General features: G+C 37.3%; 1 protein-coding gene across 10 annotated transcripts in view; it reads right to left on the reverse strand.

The window, feature by feature from the left end:
- The window catches only part of DMD (dystrophin), a 2,178,366-nt gene that overhangs the window by 708,120 nt on the left and 1,446,166 nt on the right, over positions 1-24,080 (reverse strand). For all 10 annotated transcript variants that reach the window (XM_037821041.1, XM_037821045.1, XM_037821047.1 and 7 more), the window contains one exon: positions 1,462-1,673. In XM_037821041.1, the coding sequence (XP_037676969.1) occupies positions 1,462-1,673 (212 nt within the window). The remainder of the gene's footprint in view (positions 1-1,461; positions 1,674-24,080) is intronic.

The raw sequence follows: 24,080 nt of genomic DNA on the forward strand, positions 1-24,080 counted from the left end.
ACCAGGAATTGAGAAAATGATAATTAGAAATTTCTAATTCATTCATATTCATCTACTGGAGAAGATCTTAGTGGTAAAGAATTTCCATATGGTAAATCTCATGAAAGATTTTTTAATCTATCTAGATGTTGTCTCCAACAAAGCTAATGAAAGGACTATAAAATCCTATATGGGTTTCAAACATTCTTGTCATATAAATGAAAATCTTGTCCTCACAGTCTCTCAGGTCCTTGAGTCAAGTAGCTATGACAGAAACTGCCCAAATATCCACCAATCCCATTTAGTCTTCCTGAGGTTATTATGTACAATTTCCAGGAACACCCATTAGACTCCATGGGTTGACATCATATTCTCTCTTCCTTTTCCGTAGTGATCTTGGGCATCCACGTGTTTAAAATGATTATTCCACAAAACTGAAAAAAGCCTGAACCCCAAGTCATTATTTGGAGAAAAGCACTCTTTGGGGGGTGGGGGCGAGGGGGAGAGCTCAAGAGCTCAACCCCCATTGGACTGTGACATGATAAAGAAATTAACCTTTTCTGAGTTTACCTATTGAGATTTCAGGGTTTATTTATTACTGAAGCTTAGCATAGTCTAACCTGACTAATTTAGAAATGGAAGCACTGTGCCTAAGAAAACTATATGGCTTTTTTTCTTAGATGACATGACTAATTTGAGATTCAGAGATTTATTTAGTAGAAGGCCTTTTCTGCCAGAAAAAAAGGCCATAGAATGTTCTGATCAAGTACCAAATCTAATCAAGTTCTTATATTACTTCTCTGCTTAAAATACCTTAAAGTATCCTCGTTGTCTAGCACTAAGGTCTTTCAAACACTAGCTTTGAAAGGATTAAATGCATGCAAAGCATCATGCATGGTGTTTGATCAAACACAGCCACCCAACAAATTTCCTTTCCTTTCCCTTGTCCCTTTCTTTTATCCGGAAGAGTTCTAGACTATTAAGTGAACAGATATTTGATGGAGTTTTCTGGGGAAAAGGGAGGAGAAAGAATGCATGAAAGAATTGGGCTGGAGGTCAGAGGATGGGAGGAGAAAGTGAGAGTACACTGCATCACCTGCCTTAGCCTTACACCCTCCTTTCTCCATTTAGGGCCCCTCAAATAAGGTAAGAAGGAGTTACTTTTCCTAGGAAGACATTAAGCCCAACTGGTTGGCTTCATGCTACTACATAAGTATGTACGTCAACCTTGAAGTGATTAAAGATAGTGCAATGTGAAAACCAGCCCAGTATATCCAAGATTATTGAACAAAACTAATTTTAAGATTGATTTTAGCCATCAATTTTTCTCTAATCTCTACTTTATTCTGACTGGAAGTTATTGCTCATTTCAGCTTCAATATAATTTTCCTTTAATACTTTTATATAATGAGTCATTAAACTTCAACCTATGGTATAATTTTATCCATCATAAACAGCTTTTTTAAGAACATTGATACCAACCTTGGTTTCTGTGATTTTCTTTTGGATTGCATCCATAGTGCAGGGACCCTCCTTCCATGACTCAAACTTGGCTCTGGCCTGCCCCAAGACCTGCTCAGCTTCTTCCTTTGCTTCCAGCCATTGGGTTGAATCCTTTAACATTTCATTCAACTGTTGCCTCCGGTTCTGAAGGTGTTCCTGCACTTCATCCCACTGATTCTGAATTCTTTCAACTGGAAATTAAAGGAAAAATGAATATATAGTATTAAATGCTAGTCTGTAGAAGTCATTTGAAATGTAACATCCATATATTATCTCACATTTGATACTGCTCATTAAAAAATTGTTCATTGTGTTGTAACTAAGATGATGGACAAAAGGATTCCTTACATTTTTAAGAGGGCAAACATGAGTTTCTGTTAAAGTATATTCCTAAAGGTGACATAGAACATCAGTATTACATGTTAAAATTTATTCCTGTTTATTCTTAATCCCTAGGGTGAAAAATGAATCATCTTTAAGAAAAGTATGGTTGCAGAATGCTCATATCTCCTTGCCCTCACCACTTGGGCACCTACTACTTTGCCAACTGCCAGCATTTGTATTTTATTACACGAGGGCTTCCTGTTGCTATCAGAGTCTGCTCTGGTATCTAAGTGGCGGGCTAGAAGCACCAGGAAATTGATGCCTTCCCCTAATTCTAGGAGCAGCCTGGAACTAGTGACGAATGGGAACTGGGATATGAATACACTAGCTCCCCTGACCCTAAGGGAGGTAATTCTGAGGCATGCATTTAATAAGGGTTCCCAGGGTTTCCCAAGTGAGTTAAAGCTCCAGTGACCCACAGAAGAAGCTAGATTGAATAATATGCACCATTCTTTATTGGCTGCCCTGCTTTCCCTGTCTCACTTCCCCACTCCTCTGATGTTTCCTTTACCTCCCAAATAAACCATTTGCATTTGAAACCTTTTACCAGGGTCTTCTTTTAAGGGCACAGGGTACATTCTGTTGGTAAGTTTGGAGAGTGGGTTATATTGAAACTATTTTGGGTATTATTGGGAGTCTAAAATGGAGTGAGTCAACAGATAATGTTTTATTTTAGAATACTGAAAATAAACAGGACCACAGTCTAACTTCTGAAATTCAAGTGGGTTTCATGAAACGAAAATAATGTCAGAGAAATTGAGAAAACCACCATCGCATCATCCCTTAAGTAAAAAACCAGAGAGATATTCTGGATTCTTCCCTAAGCCTCACTCAACACTATATATAATCAGTTGCTAATTTCTCTCTTACATAACTTCTCTCTTTCCTCATTGCCACTGCAAAGCTCTATCATTTTCCCCCTACATTTCTGCAATAGCCTCTATATAGTTTCCCTGCCCCAAGTCTCTGTTTTCCAATGCAACTTCTACACTGCAGACAGAGTAATAACTAATATAAACCTGATCACCACCCTCCCTCATTTAAAACCCTTCAATGCCTCTCCACTGTCTTCAGGAATATCTTAGCTTGACATACATATTCCTCTGTTATCTGGCCTGGATAATCTAAGAGGTTTATTTGCAAAGGAACAAATTATAAGCAAGGTATAGGAAAACCACCAAAGATAATGCAAGAACCTGGACCTTGCAGCATTGGAGCTGTTACTATGTCTAGGCCCAGTGAATGACAGGAGGGAGAAATGGCCAGAAGCAGAGAACCAACAGGATAAATCATTTTGAGAAGAACAGTGACCTTTTGTCAAGGGGCACAGTCAGCCAGAGGCAACCTCACAGGGAGGGAACTAGGAGAATAAATATCCTGACCTCACTCTCCCCCTTCACTTCGATAGCCTAGTAGGGCTCCCCTGTGGCTAAACCAACTGGAAGCCAGAGGGCATGGCAGCCCAATAATGGCACAGGTTAGCCTCCCAGAGGAGAGAGCAGGGTAGAGAAGGACAACGACTGGCTATGGCGGGACAAATGAAATGCATACAGTACAGTACTGTAAACTGTGCCCCTTATGCAAGATGTAAGTTTAGTCCTTCTTATTAATCCTTTTATTGCCTCCATAAAGTTCTGAGAAATTCTGAGTTGAAGGGGTACTTGAGATATTTTATAAATAAGCATCAGGACTAAGAGCGACCCTATATGACTAGTGATTGTGACATAAAATCCAGAATCAGTCTCCAGAGTAGGTAAAACTAAGGCACTGATTATAGACTACTGTTTTTATCTAGTTTATTTCTGTTTGGGTGTTTGCTATACATTGCAAAACCAGTCAACATATTACATTCCAACTTCGGTTAATATGTCAACTTCTGCTTAAATACCAGTCTCTCTCTCTAATCTTTGAGCACCCTTGTTTCATTTGTTTCATTGTTGTAGTGGAGCACCTTTTATAGTAGAGACTTTATATTCATTGATTAGTCTTCTGTTTAATCTTTAATTAAAAAAATTAGTAGTGTAAATGCTATTATAAAAAAGCTGCTTAAAATATGAATAAAAATGCTTTTAATTATTCTGAAATATTTTTCCATTGATCATAGGAACAATTGTTATTCTAATTACAAACCATGTTTTCAACTCAGTATAGCAGGCTCTTTTAGTATACATACTTGGCACCTTTTTTATCAGTCTGTTACTACATACAACATTCATTCGAAGATAATAACATTGATTTTCTTTAAAAATAGTCTGTGATTCCAATTTGCCTTTGTCTTAATTAGCCTTAATTAGTGACATTTACAATGCTAGTAAAATTTCTAGAACTCCTAGTGTTTTTTGACAAAACCATGGTAAGCTGTTTTTTCTGTGCCAGTGAATATTTTGTGTACTCTATAGTTCATTTCATCATGGTAGAAATAGTCAATATTCAAGGAAGCCCATCAATTGATGTTGGGAAGAACTAAAGTAGCTCTTCCCATTATGTGGGCAGAGATTCTTAATTGGGGGTAAAGGAAGGAATTTTTGTAGACTGGACCACTATTTCAGACAAACATACCATTTAAATAATTGTTCAATCACAGCAATGGATGGTTTCCAGCCAAAAGGCGTCATATGTGTGCAATGTAGAAAGATAAAGTGGTTCATTGGGGTGTGCATCCCACTGAGGGTGTACTTTCTCACCCTCGACCTGCAACTGTACACTATCATGAAATAATACTGAACTAAGTTAATTTACAGGTTACAGACTCATGCAACAGTGTAATCCTCTTTGCACGAGCGCCCCTACCCATTCATCCATCCATCTAGCCAGCCACTTGGCATTGTATTTACCATCTACTAGATACCAGGCATTTTCCTAAGCACTAAGGAAACAAAAGAGTCCAAGACAGATTCCATGGTTTCTAGTTTGATGCCTGTTAAATAGTGGTGTTATTTGCTATCTACCAGGAGAATACAGGATGAGCAGTTCTAGGGAAACAATACTGAGTTCAATCTAGGACCTGAATAGTAGGAGGTTTTGAGGAGCAGCCACATAGGATTATCATTTTGGCAGTTGGACTGAAGGGTCTGGAGCATAGTTGAGTGTTTTGGGAGGTGGGGAGAGAGAGAGATAGAGATAGAGATAGAGAGATAGAGAGAGATAGAGAGAGATAGATAGAGATAGAGATAGAGATAGAGAGAGAGAGAGAAAGTTTGCATGCATGAGCACTCGCCCTGGTTAACATAATATCTAAAGACCAAATAAAGGAAGAGGAGCCAATAAGATGGATGGGGCTAGAGTTAGGAGGAATATCAGGAAAGAGTACTTTCATAGAAACAAGGAGAAGAGAGAAATTTAAAAATACAAGAGAGCTTAACACTTTTAAACGTCGCAAGAGATAAAATCATAATTACTAGCATTTATCTGAGTACATACTCTGTTTAAAGTCCTGTTTTAAGCACTTTATAGGTATTAACTCATTTAATGATCATGAGAATCCTATGAGGTAGGTATCGTTGTTGTTGTGATCCTTGTTTTATAGATGAGGAAATAGAGACTTATGTTAAAGAACTGACCTAAGGTCATACAAATAGTGAATGGCAGAGTCGAGACTTGGACCCACAGAATAACACTTCCCAAAGCCCATGCCAAATGTAGCCATCAGATTTGATCACACAGAATTCCCTAAAGACCTTAGAGAAAATGATTTTAGTGCCGTGGTAGAATCTTATTGTAGGGGATTGACAAATGAATGGCTATGAGGAAGAAGAAACAATAAGTTGTAGACTTTCCATCCATAGCTCTTTATAAGAAGGTAGCTAGAGGGGGCTCTGGGGTAAGGGGAACTTCTTTCAAAGTGGGGAAAACTTGAGTTTCAATGTAGGTCTTGAAACTCATATACGGTGGCCATGACTGGTTAGAGCCACAGTTTAAAATAGTCAAAGGGAGAGAGCAATGTAAGATGGAGAACAGTCCCTAAGGAGGTGGATATAGTGAACGTTCACTAATTGCCTCCTCTTGCATTCAATCCCCCTTTGCCTTTACTCTCCATGTGGTTTCCATATGGTGGGCTTTCCCTAGCTCTGTGGGAAGGGGTGGGGCCTAACTGGTTTTAATCCATTGCCCTGGCCTTAGTGATTGATTCAGGGGTGGGTCTATGTCCCACGTAAGGCCAGTCAGTACCAAGGAAACAACTCAGATTTTCTGTTTGCACTAATAAAGAAGGAAACACATTGCTTCCCACTTTGGATGAATGAGAAAGCATGCATCTCTGAGATACCCTGGCATCCATTTTGGGATCATTAAAGAGAAGTGCTACTTAAATGAAACAAATATTGAGGAAAGATAGCCATGATATGGAGAAGGAAAACTAGAATCTGGTTGTACCATTCAATCCCTGGATCAAGCCTCATCTCTACCTCTCAAGTGTTTAGTGACATTCCTGCTGAGCTAATTTTAACTAGTTTGAACTGGGTTTTCTGTTGCTACATCATAAATTGCTCTAACTGCTGGACAGGCAAACACTCTTTTGATGCAGACATGGGCCTCAAATGGATTGTGCAAGAGTAAGATGAATTGACAATGGGGATATCTTTCAAATAGGAAATATTGAAAGAGGACTTTGATCCTGCTCAAAATAACTTTAACAAGGATATCTGGATAAACTTGTTGCTTGTACACCTTGGAGGAGTTTCCACATATAAACTTCCAAATCCCATAGTACCAAGGATCACCAAAAATTTCATGGTATTTATTAGATATACTTCTGTGACACTTATGGGCAGGAGATATTTTTACTACCATATCTTTCTCTCTTTCTATTACATTTCTTTACATACTGGACACATAATTGAAATGGACACTCCAAAAGAGAAACAAAGCTCGAGATCAAATTATCCCAGTGCATTCACATATATGGTGGCCATGGCTGGTTAGAGCCACAGTTTAAAATACATCCTATTCTTTTACCCTTTTAAATAGATCTTTGATAACTAATCACCTGCTCAAATGTCACTGTCACATATAAAGAGTTTCCCTGCTCTCCTCTGCACATTTTCTCCCCCCTTGGTACTCCCAAAGCACTTTGTTAATCTTTAAAAACTTTTACTGCGTACTACTATAATTTACACTTTTACATAACTGTCTTCTAGTCAAGGCAGCGGACACCTCAAGGGCAAGGCTAGGAACTTGTAGCAGATGCTGTCCCACCTGAATGCCCTTGGAACTCACCATTCTAGTAAGTTATCAGCAGGATCCTACTGTAAGCGCTTGTCACAGGCCACAGGTGCTGGGGAGTTAACACCCTCCTGGTTCCTTGCTCTCACCTCTCATGGGTAACAACTGTGAAGTGTGTTTTTCACTGTCTCCCAGAGTTCCCCCCTCATAAGGGTTGAATTCCAGTTGCCCACAGCAATAACGTGCTCAATAATTGGCTTGATCACTGGCCTCTTTCCTTCCCGTATCTCATTTCCCCACTCCCCTACTGACCCTTCCTGGGATCATATTCAAAAATAAACAACTTTCACTCATATCATTGTTTCAAGGTCTGCTTCTGGGGGAATCTAGTTTAAGACAGTATTTTATTCACTTAAAAAAATCCTTAGTGCACAGCCAAGTGCTTGGCACTTGATATACTTCAGTAACTGTTTTCCAAATGAATTGTGCATGTAGACTATTTCAATTATCCACTCTTCCTCTTTATAATGATGTAAAAATGGTACTTCCAAAGTTAACCCTTGCCCAGAACCTTGAGTCTTTCTTCTTCAAAAGCAATAATTGTCTCTTTATTGCCTTTCAATTTTATCTAATTTGAGTACTGGCTCAAGTCTTTCACATTCCCTTCTTTATTTTCCTCTCACTCTCCTGCTCATGATCTCTATTCCAGGCAAACAAATGTTCTCTGGGCTTAATTTGTTTCTGATTTCATGCCTTTGTATCAACCTTACTTTCTGTATAAAAATATCTTCAATATCATCTTTATTGGTAGAATAAACTCATCTGATAGAAAATCATAAATTAAAAGGTAGAAGGATGTATTCCATGAGGAGAATCTTACGAGCCAAAACCAAGTAATGATCCCTCTTTCTCTAACATTCTTAAAATGAACTGTAGGTCAGAGAGAATCAATTTGCACATATTTTTGCCTTGGTCTGTTTTTTAAACAAATCTTAAACTGAGAATGATAGAAAAATCACTGTATATATTGGATAAGGAAATTTTTATGGGCATTTACAAATTTTGAAACATCTGAACTCCAGAGGATAAAACAACAATAAAAATATTGTGATGTTATTATCATAAGTACAATTAGATGCATACTGGAAAGACAGCCAGCAGATGTTATTGCCCCTTGTGAAATAACAGACCATATGAGAGAATCCATGTGCAGAGCACAAATTATGAACAGATTATTTTCTTTACAAGAGGATTCACAATAAAATTTCTCTGAATATTCAATTTGTCAAGTATATTTAAAATATTATTTGACTTGTAATTCCACTCCCAGGTATATATCCAACAGAAATGCACACTTACGTTCCCCACAAGTCATGTACTAGAATGCTAATGGCAGCTCTATTTGCAATTGCCCCAAACTGGAAACTACCCAAATTGCCATCTGCTGTAAAATGGATAAATGCATTGTGGTATATTCACACAAGAGAATACTGTCCAGCAATGAGAATAAAGGATCTACAACTACATACAACAATATGGATGAGTGTCACAAATGTAATGATAAGGGAAACAAGGCATCCATGAATGAGTATTTAGGGTTTGGTTCCATTAATACAAAACAGGCAAAAGTAATGGATGATTTTACAAATCAGGATAGTGTTTACTCTTGTGGGAAGGGTGGTGACTGGAAGGGACATGTAGAAGACTTCTAAAGTTCAGTTCTGGTACTGTTCAGTCTCTTGATTTGGCAGTTCTTTATATGGGTGCATTCAGTCTGTGAAAATTCACCAACCAAACATTTATGATATGTACACTTTTCTATATGTATACTGTACTTCAATAAAAATTTATAAAACGTTATTTGACTTGTAAAATATGTTCTACATACAATTTTGGGAAATTCACTGTTTTGTAAAAGGTTGCAACTTGTTGAAATATACATCACTTTGGCTGCTATAAATGATAAGAAATGCAGTGGTCTTGCAAAGGACATCATACGAATTAGTCCTTAGATACATGTGAGAAAGAACATTTCAGAAATACTCATTGGGCAGGGATCTGGACTTGACCCAGAAACAAATCAGCACATACAGACCAATCTAGAAGACCTTCAGCTATTTAATAAAAGAAACAAAGCAGTGCAATTGATCGATACAGTTGTCTTGAGAGTAGGCCCTGCAAAAACATATCCAAAAGAAAATTTAAAAAAAGTTTTATGTGTAGTCTGTTTAGTTGAGAAATGAAAACAATCATGAAATCTGAAGATCATCAGTGTGAAGCTATTGTCTTGGAACTGGACCACTGTAGCAACTGGACATCATATAGACCTGGTGACTGTCCATAATTAGCCACAATTCAAAATACAGAATTTTGCCACATTTGCAACACTTCATCCAGGAGATTGATACACCAAAGATATATTATGGCAGTGTACTTGTTCACTAGAGCCCATACTGGTAGATTTACATTTACACCAGATTCATCTGACATGCAAAAGTGAAATAATAATAAAATATATGCACATAAACCCAGACAATCTATGCATGTTGATAATTGAAGAGCTACCCAAATGCACGCATTGCTTCTTATAGTGGTCCATCATGGAACGCTTCTCAACTAATCTGTGCAGTAAGTGATGCTGGATAATGAAGGGAAATAAATAACCAATCCTAAGACTCAGGATGACAGACTGGGACTCAGCATGTGTCCTGATTTATGGATCTCCAGAAGTGTCAAATTGGAAACTCAGCAATCATGTCAAGAACCACAATATTGCAGAGAAAGAAACAGTTCAGTTGATTGAGTACTAACCAATCTTTCACTTCAAGTTTTTAAACTAGCTAAGTTTGATTATCGAGATACGTTCTTGACTGATATAAATTCCCACAACATCTCTCCTAGGGAAGAATGTTATTTACAAAAAAATATGATTGCCTTTTTGAATATACATTGCTACAGAAGAAAGAATAACTCTGTTTCAATTTCTGCACTGAAGGCATAGCACTAGAATTAGAAGTTAGTGTGACTGAGTTTTAGAAAGAAACCTGTACTAGCAGTTAGGGGTTATAGACCTGGATTTGTAATGAAATAGCTAATTTAGTTAGGAAAAGTTGATTCATTACAACTTCAGTTTCCTCAACTGCAAAACAAAAATAATGATAGTTGCATGACCAGAGAGTTGTTGAGAGGCTCTAATTCAGTGATGAATATAAGCCTAAAGGGCCACACTAAAGCAAGGTGCTACAGCTTCTCTGTCCAGAGAAGACCAAACAATGGATAATAGCTATCAGCAAACATTCATGAGCTGCTAGGGGGTACACACTCTGGAGCTCAATGATTCCATAGAGTACTCAAGACTTGGTCCAAGTAGAAAATATCAAGCTGGAAGAGTTCAACTGCAGGTAAATCTTTTGAGGTCATCTGAATGGGTGAAGGTGGCAGATATGTTTAACTGTGGGCAATGGTAAGGAACAATGATCCAATGGCAGTTAAGATGATGAGCTCTGAACTATTAGCTGGGATCAGGAAAAAAAGATGAAGGAACCACAACAGACTATTCCCTGAGGCTAAAATAGTAAACAAAATGTTGGGCATGATTAAGAAGGGAATTTAAAACTATATTTTTGGGTTTTTTTTTTTTTTTTTTTTGCCAGATTTTTTTCCTTCCATAGAAATTTGTATTTCACGTGGGACCAAATCTTCAGCAAGAGGGACAATGCTGCCTTAGACAAGGGATGGGGAAGAAGCTATAAGTTATATTTTTAGGGGCTCCTATGCCCTGGAAACCACTTCACGCAGCAGAAGTCATTTCCCTTTATGTGTAAGGAGATTCCCCTGGGTAGAAGCACAAGAAGGTCTGGGTTATCCAGGGAACTGTGGCTCAGAGAAACATAAATCTGGGTAATTCTGGATCCGTTGATTGTAGGACCACAGAAATCTTGCATTCCTCCATTCACTGCACAGATCATGGGATAGGTCCTGGCTCTGATCAGAGAAAGCAAAGGTTTTAGACCAAGATGGAAGGCTATTTTTGTTCCCATGTTCTCCGCTGTGGGCCAGGGGAGAGGGATGGCTGGTGCTGGGTGGGAGGAAGAGTCTAGGGAAGGCAAGAGCCCTACTGTGTTTGCAAACCCAATTCCTGGGGCTTCCACCCTCATGGTCACCTCAGGATGGCCCCAGAAGGTATGCAGCCCCTCCCCAAGTTATGTGTTATGACTGATTGTGCAATCTGATCTGCTCTGGGATCCCTCAGCCCCCAGTGCTGGATGATACTGGGCTATAGGAGGTATTAGTAAGGAAGAGAGAACATTCTCCCTAGAGCAGGGTGGAATGGGTTGAATGTAAAGTCAGCACTGAATGACCTCAGTTTTCATGACTGGAGAGGTAAAGCGTTTTTCCATTCATGGCTAACAGTGCAACCAATCTGCCAGTCACCTGGGCAAGACTCCTTGGAGGGGACCTTTGGTATTTTCTTCATTTGTCTTTTTGCTAAGTCACCAAGGATCTACTCCATCTTTTTCATCCCTATCACAGTTACCTTGTTTAGGTCTTCATTATTCAATGAGTCAATTTTTTTTTTTCAGTTCCATGGATTAAAAAAAAAATTCTAGCAAAATATATACAACCTAAAATTAACCAAATTCAAATACATAGTTCAGTGCTGTTAATTATGTTCACAGTGTTGTGCCACCATCACCATCATCCATTACCAAAACTTTCCCATCATCCCAAATAGAAACTCTGTATATTTTAAACCTTAACTCCCTGTTACGTACCCCCACCCTGTCCCCTAGTAACCTATGTTCTAGATTCTGACTCTATGAGTTTGCTTATTCTAATTATTTAATATTGCATCCACTGAGTTCATATTATATTTGTACTTTTATGTCTGGCTTATTTCACTCAACATGTCTTCAAGGTTCATCCATGTTGGGTCATGTAGCAGAACTTCATTCCCTTTTAGTGCTGAATAATATTCCATTGTGTGTATATACCACATTTTGTTTATCCATTCATTGGTAGATGGACACTTGAGTTGCTTCCACCTTCTGGCAATTGTGATGCAAATATCTGTTCTGTTTAAGTCTCTACTTTCAATTCTTCTGGGTATATACTGAGGAGTGGGATTGCTGGATCATATGGTATTTCTATGCTTACCTTTCTGAGGAACTGCCAAACTGTCTTCCATAGTGGCTGCACAATTTTACATTCCCACCAGCAATTAATGAGTGTTCCTATTTCTCCACATCCTCTCCAACAACTGAATTTTCAATTTTTTAATAGTACTCATTCTAGTGGGTGTGAAATGGTTTTGATTGCATTTCCCTAATAGCTAGTGATGTTGAGCAACTCTTTATGTGCTTTTGTGCCATTTGCATATCTTCTTTGTAGAAATGTCTACTCAAATCTTTCACCCATTTTTAATTGGGTTACCTTTTTTTTCTGTTGAGGTGAAGGATTTCTTTACATATTCTGGATATTTAACCTTTATCAGGTATGTAGTTTTCAAATATTTTCTCCCTTTTTGTAGGTCGTCCTTTTACTTTCCTGATAAAGTCCTTTGAGGAACAAAATTTTTTAATTTTGATGAGGTCCCATTTATCTATTTTTTCTTTTGTTGCTTATGCTTTGGGTATAGAGTCTAATAAACTATGCCTAAAACCAGGTCCTGAAGCACTTGCCTACGTTTTATTCTAGGAGTTTTATAGTTCTGGCTTTTATATTGCACAAAGCTAGGATGTAACTCTACCTAGAATCATGTGAGCATATCTCAATGCTTGATATTCAAAGACATAATGAGCCAAGGACTGTCAAAATAATAATTTCCAAAATTATGGGGATATTAAGAAATATTCCTCTTCTTTCTACAAAGCATTTAAACATGGCTCCAAAGAAAACTTAGCTGGAATTAAGCTCTGCAAAGAGAAGTCTCATCTCAAACCCATTACGAGGAAGAAGCAGCAAATATGCCAACCATGAAGGCTAATGTAGCTACCAGTGTGAATGGGCATTTACTCTATTGAGGAACATTAGGGGAGAGAATGAGGTTGTTGTGCAAATATGGGTTAAAATGTCTGAGATATTTCAGACTGGAAAGTTGAAAAGAGAAAGGAGTTATAGGGCACGTGATCAAATTCTAGCTGCTATGACTAAACTGTATATCCGCTGCTTCTCTAAATTCCCAAAAAACTAGCATTCAGGAAGAGCCAAGCATTTAGTTTAAAATCATGGAAGACAGACCCAGAATAAATGACTAAGTTAAAAATACTTTATCATATTCCTTTAAGGTGAGTTTGGAACATAACATAGATCAATAATTTAACATTATTTTCATGCTCGGTTTATGTGTCTGTGAAATGAAAATAATGGTAACAGAAGATTAACAATCAGTGAAGATTACAGAATGGACACACAGCACTGAGCAGCATGTATGGTCCCTAGCTGGCTCTCAATTATAGGGGTAAAGATAGGCAATCATGAACTTTTGGAAGACTGGTGGACTTCTCTGGGGTTACTTAAACCCTGAGCCATAAAGCAAAGGGAGGTAGATTGGATGATCCTCGGGGTTCCTTCCAGCTCTAATTGTCTGTGAAATACAAGTTCCTTGATGTTCTGGACAGAGGTGCTGGCTCATCTTACAAGGTTATTGTGAAAAACTCAGCCATCCCAGTGTATGAATGAACAAACAGCATTTCAATAGCCATATATTTTCCCCCTGGGCAGGCCACTGAAATGATGCAGTTTGGCAACCTTATGGGCATATATTCAGTTATGCTAGAAGTCAGTTAAAGTAAACTCAATTCAACCTGGAAAAATGTTCTTACTTTTTTGGGCTGGTGGTATTATTCTGTATCTTGATAGAGGTGTGAATCATACAGTTATACCCCATTCTCAAAACTCATCAAATGGTGCACATAATATTTGTGCATTTCACTCTATGCAAATTTTACCTAAAAAAATCCTGTAAATGAATATTGATCTCTAGTTAATGATATACATATTGACGTGTTTAGGGATAAAGGGTACTGATGTCTGCAACTTACTTTGACATGCATCAAAAAATAATAGGATTGATGGGCAGACAAAAGGATGAAGTAATACAGCAGAATCTAGGTGGTGGGTTCATGGGTATTCACTATAGAAATCTTTCAACTCCCTGTGTATTTGAAATTTTTCATGATAAAATGTGAGATAAAAGGTTTTCTCACAGCAAATGCAAAGCAGCATATTATTTAAGCAGCAGTATTTAAGACCACTCTCCAGTTGAGAAAACAAAATACCATTTTCTGGAATATGGACATTTAAAAGATATTAAACAGAATCTAAAAGAGAGAAAAGGACAAATTAAATGTTTTGCCAAAGTCATACCCCAATGAGTATGGAGAAGAGTTGGAAATTGAATTCAGGAAGGTCTCTTAATTCCCTAATTAACCTAATCAAAGACCAAAGTACCTCCTTTATTCCAAAGATTCTAATAGAGGAAATGAATGAGTTCCCTGAAGAATGCTTGTTTTCCTGTTTCTGTTATAACAACAGCCAAGTGTTAGTTACCATATTGAAAGATGAGTTAAGGTGAAAGGAGGAGGATGTTTTTAGCCATTAGTTGAAGAGCTGTAGATTATGAGAAAATAGCACCTTTCAGTCAATAATGAAACATGAACATTATTTTAGTAAGAAAATGTAGTCAAATGTTGAAATGTGACACTCTCATTTTAAATTGACCATTTAAATGACTTAATTTTTAAAAAATAATGGGGTGGAAAACTATTGTTTGAGATGAATGCTTAAAGTTAGGGGAATGCTTGATCTATAGGTATGGAAAAATATTTCAGTTTATCATCCTAGGTCACGCACAAGACCCAGAATAGAAACCATCTGGGTATGATATAGACACAACATATCAGTGGGTAATCCATCTGTCCAGCCTGCCCCAGCCATCAACTAATTAAGCATCAAATGTGGCAAATAAAGTACTAACAACTCAAAAGGGTTCAGCAGGAGTTCATTAAAGCGGAGCTAAAAGGAGACCCTTACAATTCCAGCACTGCAGATTTATTACCATGTCACCAGCATGCAATGCACACAATAAAACCCATTTATCACTGTACACATCACAACTGATACATTCATTGGAATCTAAATATTTACAGAAATCTGTAGAATAAAAAAGGCAAATTTTTCTCCCTTAACACACACTGAATTTCATTGCTACACTTTGTCACTCAAAGCTTTCAGCTTTCCTTTATTTGTTATTTTTAACAAGTGCAGAAAATGCAAATTATACCCAAAAAACAAAGTGGGCTCATTCCTATGTTTATGAGCACACTCCACAGACTAGCCATTCAAGCCAAGGAATAAAAATAAATGTAAAACAATTCCTTGAACTGAGACTCAGGGCTAAAAGACAAATCCCAGATGTCGTCTACTGACTTACTTTTCTGTATCTCTATCCCTCCTTCCCTCCTTCTCTTCAGGTACAGGAGTCCCTCCTGCCCATGCCTAATTCCCTCCCTGTACACAGCATTCCAGTCCCTTCCACTTCCTAAGAAAAGTTATTACATTTAGCAGCCTTCCTGTCTCTTCAATTTTCATCTGTAGCCACGTTTAATTAATTTCTCACCTAAAAAGAAAACAAAAACAAAATTTCTTCCCTATGGCCGTAGGATACCACCCCGCCCCAGCCAATCCTATGTCTGTCTCTTTCATGGAAGAGTAGTTTATACCAATGCTGTTTAAAGGATGGTTTGTGGACCAACAGCATCAGCATCTCCCAGGAACTTGTTAGAAATGCAGAATCCCAGGTCCCATCCCAGACCTACTGAATCCGAAATTGCATTTGCAAAAGATTCCTCAGGTACTTTGTATGCATGATAAAGTTTAAGAAGCGGTAGTCTACACCCACTATTTCCACTTCCACACCTCATATACCCTTCTGAATCCACTGCATTTTGACTTTTGCCACTGAAGCTACTGTTATCAATGATTGCAGTGATCTTTAAGTTGCTACAGCAATGGAGATTCTAGAGTATTTTACCAGCCCTCTCTTCAGCACCTGCCATTACTGACAAGCTCCTCCTTGAAACCTTCTCCTTTTGATTGACATGGCAATATTCTTTCTTGGATTTTATTCTACCTCTTTGGCAGTCTCTTTTGCCCTTCCCTTACATGCTGCTCATTCCCTAGGTCTCTCTTTGATATATATATATATAATTTTTATATATATATATATATATATATATAATTTTTCTTTTCACTTTACAAATTCTCCTGGTGAGTTCATGTACTGATATTGCTTCATTTCCCAAATCTACAATGCTCATAGTCAAAACTGTGTTTTAAGCTAGGAACTCTCTCTTAAGCTCCATACTCACATAGCCAAACATTTACTAAATCCCTTTCAAATATTTAACATATCCAAAATTGATCACATCATCGTCACCTTTCCTCTCCCCTTATCTCTGTCACACATCTGTTCCTCTACCCAGTCATTTAAGGAGAAACCTATGAACCAGTCTTGATTCCTTTTCCTTCCCTATCCCTTATCCAGGAAGATGCCAAGTCATTCATTCAATTTCCTTAATCACTCTCCTAACCTCTCTATCATCCAACTGATTCTTCCCTAGACTGTTTTAATCAAAAGCCTCCTGATACTCTCTCTAATTCAGTGGATCATAACCTTGTCTGCACATTTGAACCAACTGGGATGCTTTAAAAAATACGAGTGTCTGGGTTCCACCCCAAAGGTTCCACTTTACTTGGTTTGGAGAGGGGTCCAGGCACAGGCATTTTTAAAAAGCTCCCTCAAGTGATTCTAATGTACAGCCAGGTTTGAGAACCACTGCTCTAATACTAGCCTTTCACATGTACCATGCATTTTCAATACTCTGGTCAGAGAGTTTTTTTTGAAATACGAAAATCTGAGTCTGTTGTCACTTATTTAAAATTTAAATAATATTCAAGATTTATTCCTATAATGTCACACCTACCCCATTGCTTTCAGGATAAACTCCAAACTTTTTACCTTACTTAGAACACCTTTTGTAACGTGGCCCTTGTCTACTTTTCCAGCTTCTTGGCTTCCACTGCCTGCTGTGAACCCTATACTCCAGCTTTGCAGCCGCACAGGCGTCCTCTTTATATGCGATGTTACCACATGTCTCACGTGTGTTCATGCCTTCCCACTGTCGAGAATGCTGTCTATCCTTCTTCACTCTGCAGCACTCTGCTCAAAAGTCACTGCCACCCGTCATTTCTTCCTGACCATTCCCTTTTACCCTACCTGAGCCTTGTTGTAGGTGTCCCCAGATTCTACCTTATGAGTTTTTAAAGCACTCTGTTCTTCCCTTCCCATGTAAGTAAGCACTGATTACCCTATTTGGCAATTATCAATTTATGTCTGTTTTGGCCACTGAAAAGAAGGTTACTTGAGGAGAGGGAATATGTTTCTTGATCTCATTATAATCTGGGCCTAGCACAAGTCTGGCATATTGGAGGGTTTAAAGAAATGTGTGGAAAGGATGAATGCAACTTTTAAGCTATAATTAAGAACATATACACTAATGCAAAAAATGGAAATAATTGCCACCATGCAATATAGGAGCAAAGCAAACACACACATTTACATAATGTTATGAAAATAAAGTACATGTTCAAAATTTTTGAAAACTTTCTGAAAATGGTGCTTCTATATTAAGGGAAAAAGAGGAAATGAATTAATGAAGCATAGCCTCAATTGATTCCTTGAAATGCTTTTCTAGGAAAGCAAAATATGAATTTAAAAAATAAAGATCAATCAATTCTGGTTCATTTAACATATGTACTGTTCTTAAGAAAAACATAGGATCAATGATTATAAAATATATTTTTAACTGAAGTGTTAGCTGAAATGCCAAAAAGGAAAGACTAGGAAAGACTCGAGTTGCCCTTCCAAGACCCCATTCTGAAATAATTTCTGTTTATTTAAACCTTAGCAACTTATGAAGGTTATAGTAAATGATGTGAAATTTGGGGGAGATAAACAGTAATTCTTTCTCTGTTCTAATGAAACCAATTTGAATGAAAGAAATAGGTTAATACAAAATATGTAAATAAACTTTGAAAATCAGTATTGCACCTCCTAAAATAGTACAACAGCTCCAAAAATGAAATGCTTGAGTTTGAAGGAAACAAAAAAAAATTTTATATATGGCTCCCACTGTTTCCATTTCCCTCTAGGTTAATCACAACTATACATTCAGAGAAGAAACACCTAGGAGAGAGACAATACCTTGGTGAAACATATGGCTAAGAAATATAGGAACAGAATAGTGTAATTGCTTTAATATTAAAAGGGACTTCTTAAATGGGATTCACATAGTAAAAGAAAAAATAGAGAAATTTAAAAAAAGGTAAATCAATGTGAGCAGTGCTTTGTAAACTATAAAGCTATCAGGAAGCATAAAGTATTATTATTTTCTTTAAAATGAGATATAGAATAGCACTGGGCATGTACTATTTGCAGCAAGGGAACAGATTCTTTTAAAAATGTTTAAGACTGATGCTTTCTAACCAAAACAAAAAGAAAGACACATAAGCATTGCCAGAACTTGGTCTCAAGCTATATATTTTTTTCTGATACACTCTTATAAATAAAGGGTCATTGAATCTTCTGATACTGATTGTCTTTATACATACATTCATTTGTTCCTTTGTCTATCCATTCACTACAAACTTTTTCTTGATAACCTACTATGTGTCCGAGACTGAGTTAGAACGGGTACAAAATCAAAGCTGCATAAGCCATGAATCCTAATCTAAAAGATTAATAAATTTTCTATGAGTAAATGTGAGTTCTCGACTCACATTGCCTTTGTCATCTACGTCTCCAAGACAGAGTCCACTTATTTGAATGCATCATTAATTAGAAAGAAAAGTTAAAAGTGTATTTCCATAGCTCACAATGACCTTGTGAGTCATGGTAATAAGCATCTCAGTCTTCATCCTACATGCAATGGGAATCCACTGAAGAGTTTAAAACAGGAAAGTAACACCATCAGATCTGGGTTTGAAAAGATAACTCATGCTGTGAAGTGGAGAAGAGATTGGGGAACGGACAATAAAAGACGCAGAAAAACAGACTGTGGTGGACTGAATCATGTCCCCCACAAAGACACGTTCAAGTCATAACCCCGAGTCCTGTGAGTATGATCTCATTTGTAAACAGAACTTTAGATACCCTATTTGGATGAGATCTAATTGAATTAGGGTGGGCCTTAATCCAATATGGCTGACATCCTTATAAGGAGAGGAAATTAGGAAGCAGTAAGTCAGGGGAAGCCAAAGAAGGAAAGAAATATTGCCATGTGATGGAGGCAGAGATGCATCTACAAGCCAAGGAACCCCAAGAATTGCTGGCAAGCCAGTAACAGATTGCTACAGACACCAGAAGAAAGCATGGCCTGTAGATAACCTTGATGTTGGACTTCAAGCTCCTTCATAAGTATAAGACTAATTCCTGTTGTTTAAGCTAACCGGTGTGTGGTATTTGTCATAAGATCCCTTATGACACAGATTAAGATGCTAAGATGGGAAGTCCACACAAAGCCTGATGGTGGTTTGCAGAGGAAAGATAGGAACAGATAGTAAGATATTTAGAATATGAAATGTTTAGAACTTTGTCCAAGCTCTTCCCTCAGCCTAGAATTGCCTCCAATTATAAAGATGTCCTCTTGCCTTTCTCTTGGCTGTTGAGCAGTTACACCACTGTTCCTGAATGTTAGAAATAATTGTGCTATGAAGCAACAGAATGGGTACATTGCCTAATATGTCAGCTGCAAATTAGTATATGGATTCCCTTAGGTAACAGTTTTGTCCTTAGGCATTTTGATACATACAGGTAGAGTATGATAAATTTTCTCAAGCCAGGCATTACAAGAGTTTCAGAACAAAGGTAGAACAGTTGTTCCCGAAAGCAAAAGATATCTGACATATATCTGCCATACTACCAGTTCCAGTGGTATTACTGACCTCCTAATCTCATTGCTTTATTTTTTTCCCACCCTTTTATTATTTTTTTCTATACTAAATCTCTGTCTCTTGTTGCTTAATAAGATAGCTGTTATTTGGAATCTAATGAAAGGATTTTTCCCGAGTCCAAACCTTCCTAAATAGCCTCTTTATTATTCTATTCACTTTGAACGTTTTCTTAAAAACAAAGCTAAGATAGCTAATGTAAGAGGTTCATGAAAATCTCCATTCAGGACACCTAATTGGTTTATAACCTGCTGTGTTGGATAGTTCTTTCACTCATAGTTGTTTTTTTTCTTTAACCTTAAAAAAAGGAAAACTTACATATTGAAAACTAACCAACAATGAGAAAAGGATAAAGGATTTAAAAAAAAAATAGCTTCAGCAATGACCTTAGATTCCAGAGAGGACTTTGTCTGATTGTCTGACCAAAGAAAATTGTCTACAAGGTGCCATGTGCTTGCAAAGTTTTAATTCACATTTTTCATAGCCACAATGGAACTATGAATTCAGGATGCTGAACTCACAATTCTATGTGAGAGGAAAACTAAAAAATCAAGAATTATTAAAAGAAAAGACCTATAAAGAATTAGATGGTATAAAAGGTAATAAGGTAAATGTTAAGAAAAAAGATAAGGAAGAAAACATTTTGTGAAAGTTGTCTTAAATTCTGTTCACATTTATATACTCCTGACAGTAGAAACAAGAAAGGTAAAACCTTAAAGATTTATAAATATGTAAAAACGTTCCATGGGGTGTCTGAAAATAACTGGAATAGCATTAAGTAGGTGTATTCACACGTTGCTTTTGAAACACCTGAGCTCTATTAAAAAAAAATGTACTTGCTTTGTTTCTATCCCAAATTTACTGAATCAGAATATTGTGACTCTTGGACTAGTGCAGGCATTCTCAAAAGGGGAGGTATTGCCCCTAGAGGGTGGCAATTTGTTCTTGGGAGGTGGTGAAAAAATCTTAGGTGATTTTAAGGGTCACAATACATAAACAGATAAACAGTGTATCTGCAGTATTAAAATTTCATGGAGGATTGATTAGGAAAAATAATATCTAAAAAGGCTTCTTAGCAGGAGATAAGGAAAAAAGTTGAGAAACAGCTGAGCACTAGAGTAAAATACTTTAAAACATTTTCAGAATTTAGAAGCAATACATTTTATCATCTGGAATTGGGAAAACACAGAAAGGTACAAAAAATAAATTCACCTAATTCCACAAGCGATAACTGTTAAACATTTTAATGCATTTTATTCCAGTGATAATTTGTCTTGCTGACTCTCTTTTTAAAAAAAATCAGGATCATATGGCATAAATATTTTCATATCCTGCTTTTTTCACTAAGCAATAATGTTATAATAATTTCCTATGCCATTAAGCATTATTTGAAAACACATCTAATAAACATTGTAATATTCATTTTTTGGTATAAACCAACCTTTGACACCAACTTCAAATTAATTGCCATGTCATTTTTCCTCATCAAAAAATTAAAATATCTTTATAGTATTAGAAAAAATAGATATCTTAGATTATGAATAATTTTCCCATGATAAATAACCAAATTACAAGCTTAAATAAAAGCTGGATACCAATGTGTTTGGTGACCCAGTTCATTATTCAGTTTCCATAGCTGCTGAAACGATGACATTTGATTCTCTCCCCTATCTTTTGTTCTTTTGAGGAAGTTTTTCAAATCAAACTTTAGGAATTTCTGTGTGTTGAGTCGTGTTTAGAGCTTTTCACCTTTAAAGAGAATCAAATCAAGGAATCAAGGAATGAGGGCAGAGTACACAGGGTTTGAGACCATGGCATGAGAACTGGGTCTTTCATGGAGGGCTACCCTTTATTCTCATGTAATTCTCATCTGACTCTTCATGTTGCATTGTTTATAGGGCAATGATCCTTGTTCTTACACGTGATTGCCATTTGCAAATTAATTTAGGGAAAAGAATGAAAGAATGAGAAAGAATATAAGCCCTTTCCTTTATTTTCCTCTGTCAGGAATCTGTTTTAAGATTACAATATTATGCTGAATGGTAGAACTCTGTGTGTGTGTGTGTGTGTGTGTGTGTGTCAGAGAGAAACATTTGCTTTCTGGGTCCTTATTTCATTCAAGTTTATTAAGCTAGTTTCAATTGATAACGAGTTCTTCACATTTTTTAAGTATATGCTTAAGAGCACATTTCTTTATATATTTATTTCTATTTTATGTAAACGTCTATTTCTATGTATATATCTATATACATATCTTTCTATATATCTTTATGTTTCCCTTTATAAGCACAGGTTCCTAGAAGCTCTAAGAGTCCCACAATCCCAGAAATTTGGAAAAAGCCAGAAAAGATTTTCTTCTGAAATTAAAGTTAGGCAAAAAGGGGTATTGGTGTTGGATAATATTAGCCACCTGCAAAAGTAACCTGGCTGACTCTCTCTCTCAGCCAACTAACTCTGCAAATAAACTCACTACCCTCCCTGCTACATGAGACATGACTCCTAGGGGTGTAAGTCTCCCTGGCAATACGGGACATGACTCCCGGGGATAAGCCTGGCCCTGGCATCATGGGATTGAGAAAGCCTTCTTTACCAAAAGGGGGGAAGAGAAATGAAACAAAGTAACGTTTCAGTGGCTTAAGAGGTTTCAAATAGAGTCAAGAGATCATTCTGGAGGTTATTCTTATGCATTAAAAAGATATTCCTTTATCGTTTCTAGTGTATTAGAATAGCTAGAAGGAAATCCCTGAATATGCTGAACTGTAATCCAGTAGACTTGATTTTTGATGATGACTATATAACTACATAGCTTTTATCGTGTGACCGTGTGATTGTGAAAACCTTGTGACTGATACTCCCTTTATCCAGTGTATGGGCAGATGAGTAATAAAATAAACACAAAAATATATAAATAATAGGGGATGGATAAAGGGGTATGGGATGTTTTGGATATTCTTTATTTTTTTTTTTCTTTATTTTGTAGTAGTGAAAATGTTCTAAAATTGATTGTGGCAATGAATGCACAACAACAGGATGATACTGTGAGCCACTGTATACTTTGGATGGATTATATGGTGTGTGAATATATCTCAATAAAATTACATAAAAAAATAACCTAGCTGAGCCTCAGCTAACCTGGGAAACTTATTTAAAAATGCATACTCACTGGGCCTTCTTATATCCCAATTATGTCAGAATTTCTTTGGGGGGGAGGGCAGGGGGTCCAGAAATTGCCACTTGGGCTGGAAATCTTTGTGGGAAGAGTTGTTTTGTAAGGGTTTTAATGATGAAGCACCCAAGTTCTGTCAACGTAGTAACGTATAAAAACGTGTGCCAGTTCAAATGTATTATGTCCCCCAAAACGCCATTATCTTTGATGCAAACTTGTGTGGGCAGACGTATTAGTGTTGATTAGATTGTAATTCTTTGAGTGTTTCCATGTAGATGTGACCCACCCAATGGTAGGTGATAACTCTGATTAATTTCCATGGAGGCGTGGCCCCACCCATTCAGCATGGGCCTTGATTAGTTCACTGGAGCCCTATAAAAGCTCAGACAGTAGAAACAAGCTTGCTACAGCCAAGAGGGACACTTTGAAGAACACACAGGAGCTGAGAGAGGAGCTGCAGCTTACAGAGACATTTTGGAGACAAAGCAGACTTTCGCTCCAGAGAAGCTAAGAGAGGACAAACGCCCCAAGAGCAACTAAAAGTGACATTTTTGAGGAGCTGAAGCCTAGGGAGGAATGTCCTGGGAGAAAGCCATTTTGAAACCAGAACTCCGGAGCAGATACCAGCCATGTGCCTTCCCAGCTAATAGAGGTTTTCCGGATGTCATTGCCCATCCTCCAGTGAAGGTACCCGATTGTTGATGTGTTACCTTGGACACTCTATGGCCTTAAGGCTGTAACTGTGTAACCAAATAAACCCCCTTTATAAGAGTCAATCCATCTCTGGTGTTTTCCATTCTGGCAGCATTAGCAAACCAGAACATAATGTTACCAGTGCAAAGCTGCCAATCATTCACTTACATTCAGGTAACTTATC

This window comes from Choloepus didactylus, chromosome X, assembly GCF_015220235.1.
Source record: "Choloepus didactylus isolate mChoDid1 chromosome X, mChoDid1.pri, whole genome shotgun sequence".
NCBI lineage: Eukaryota > Metazoa > Chordata > Mammalia > Pilosa > Megalonychidae > Choloepus > Choloepus didactylus.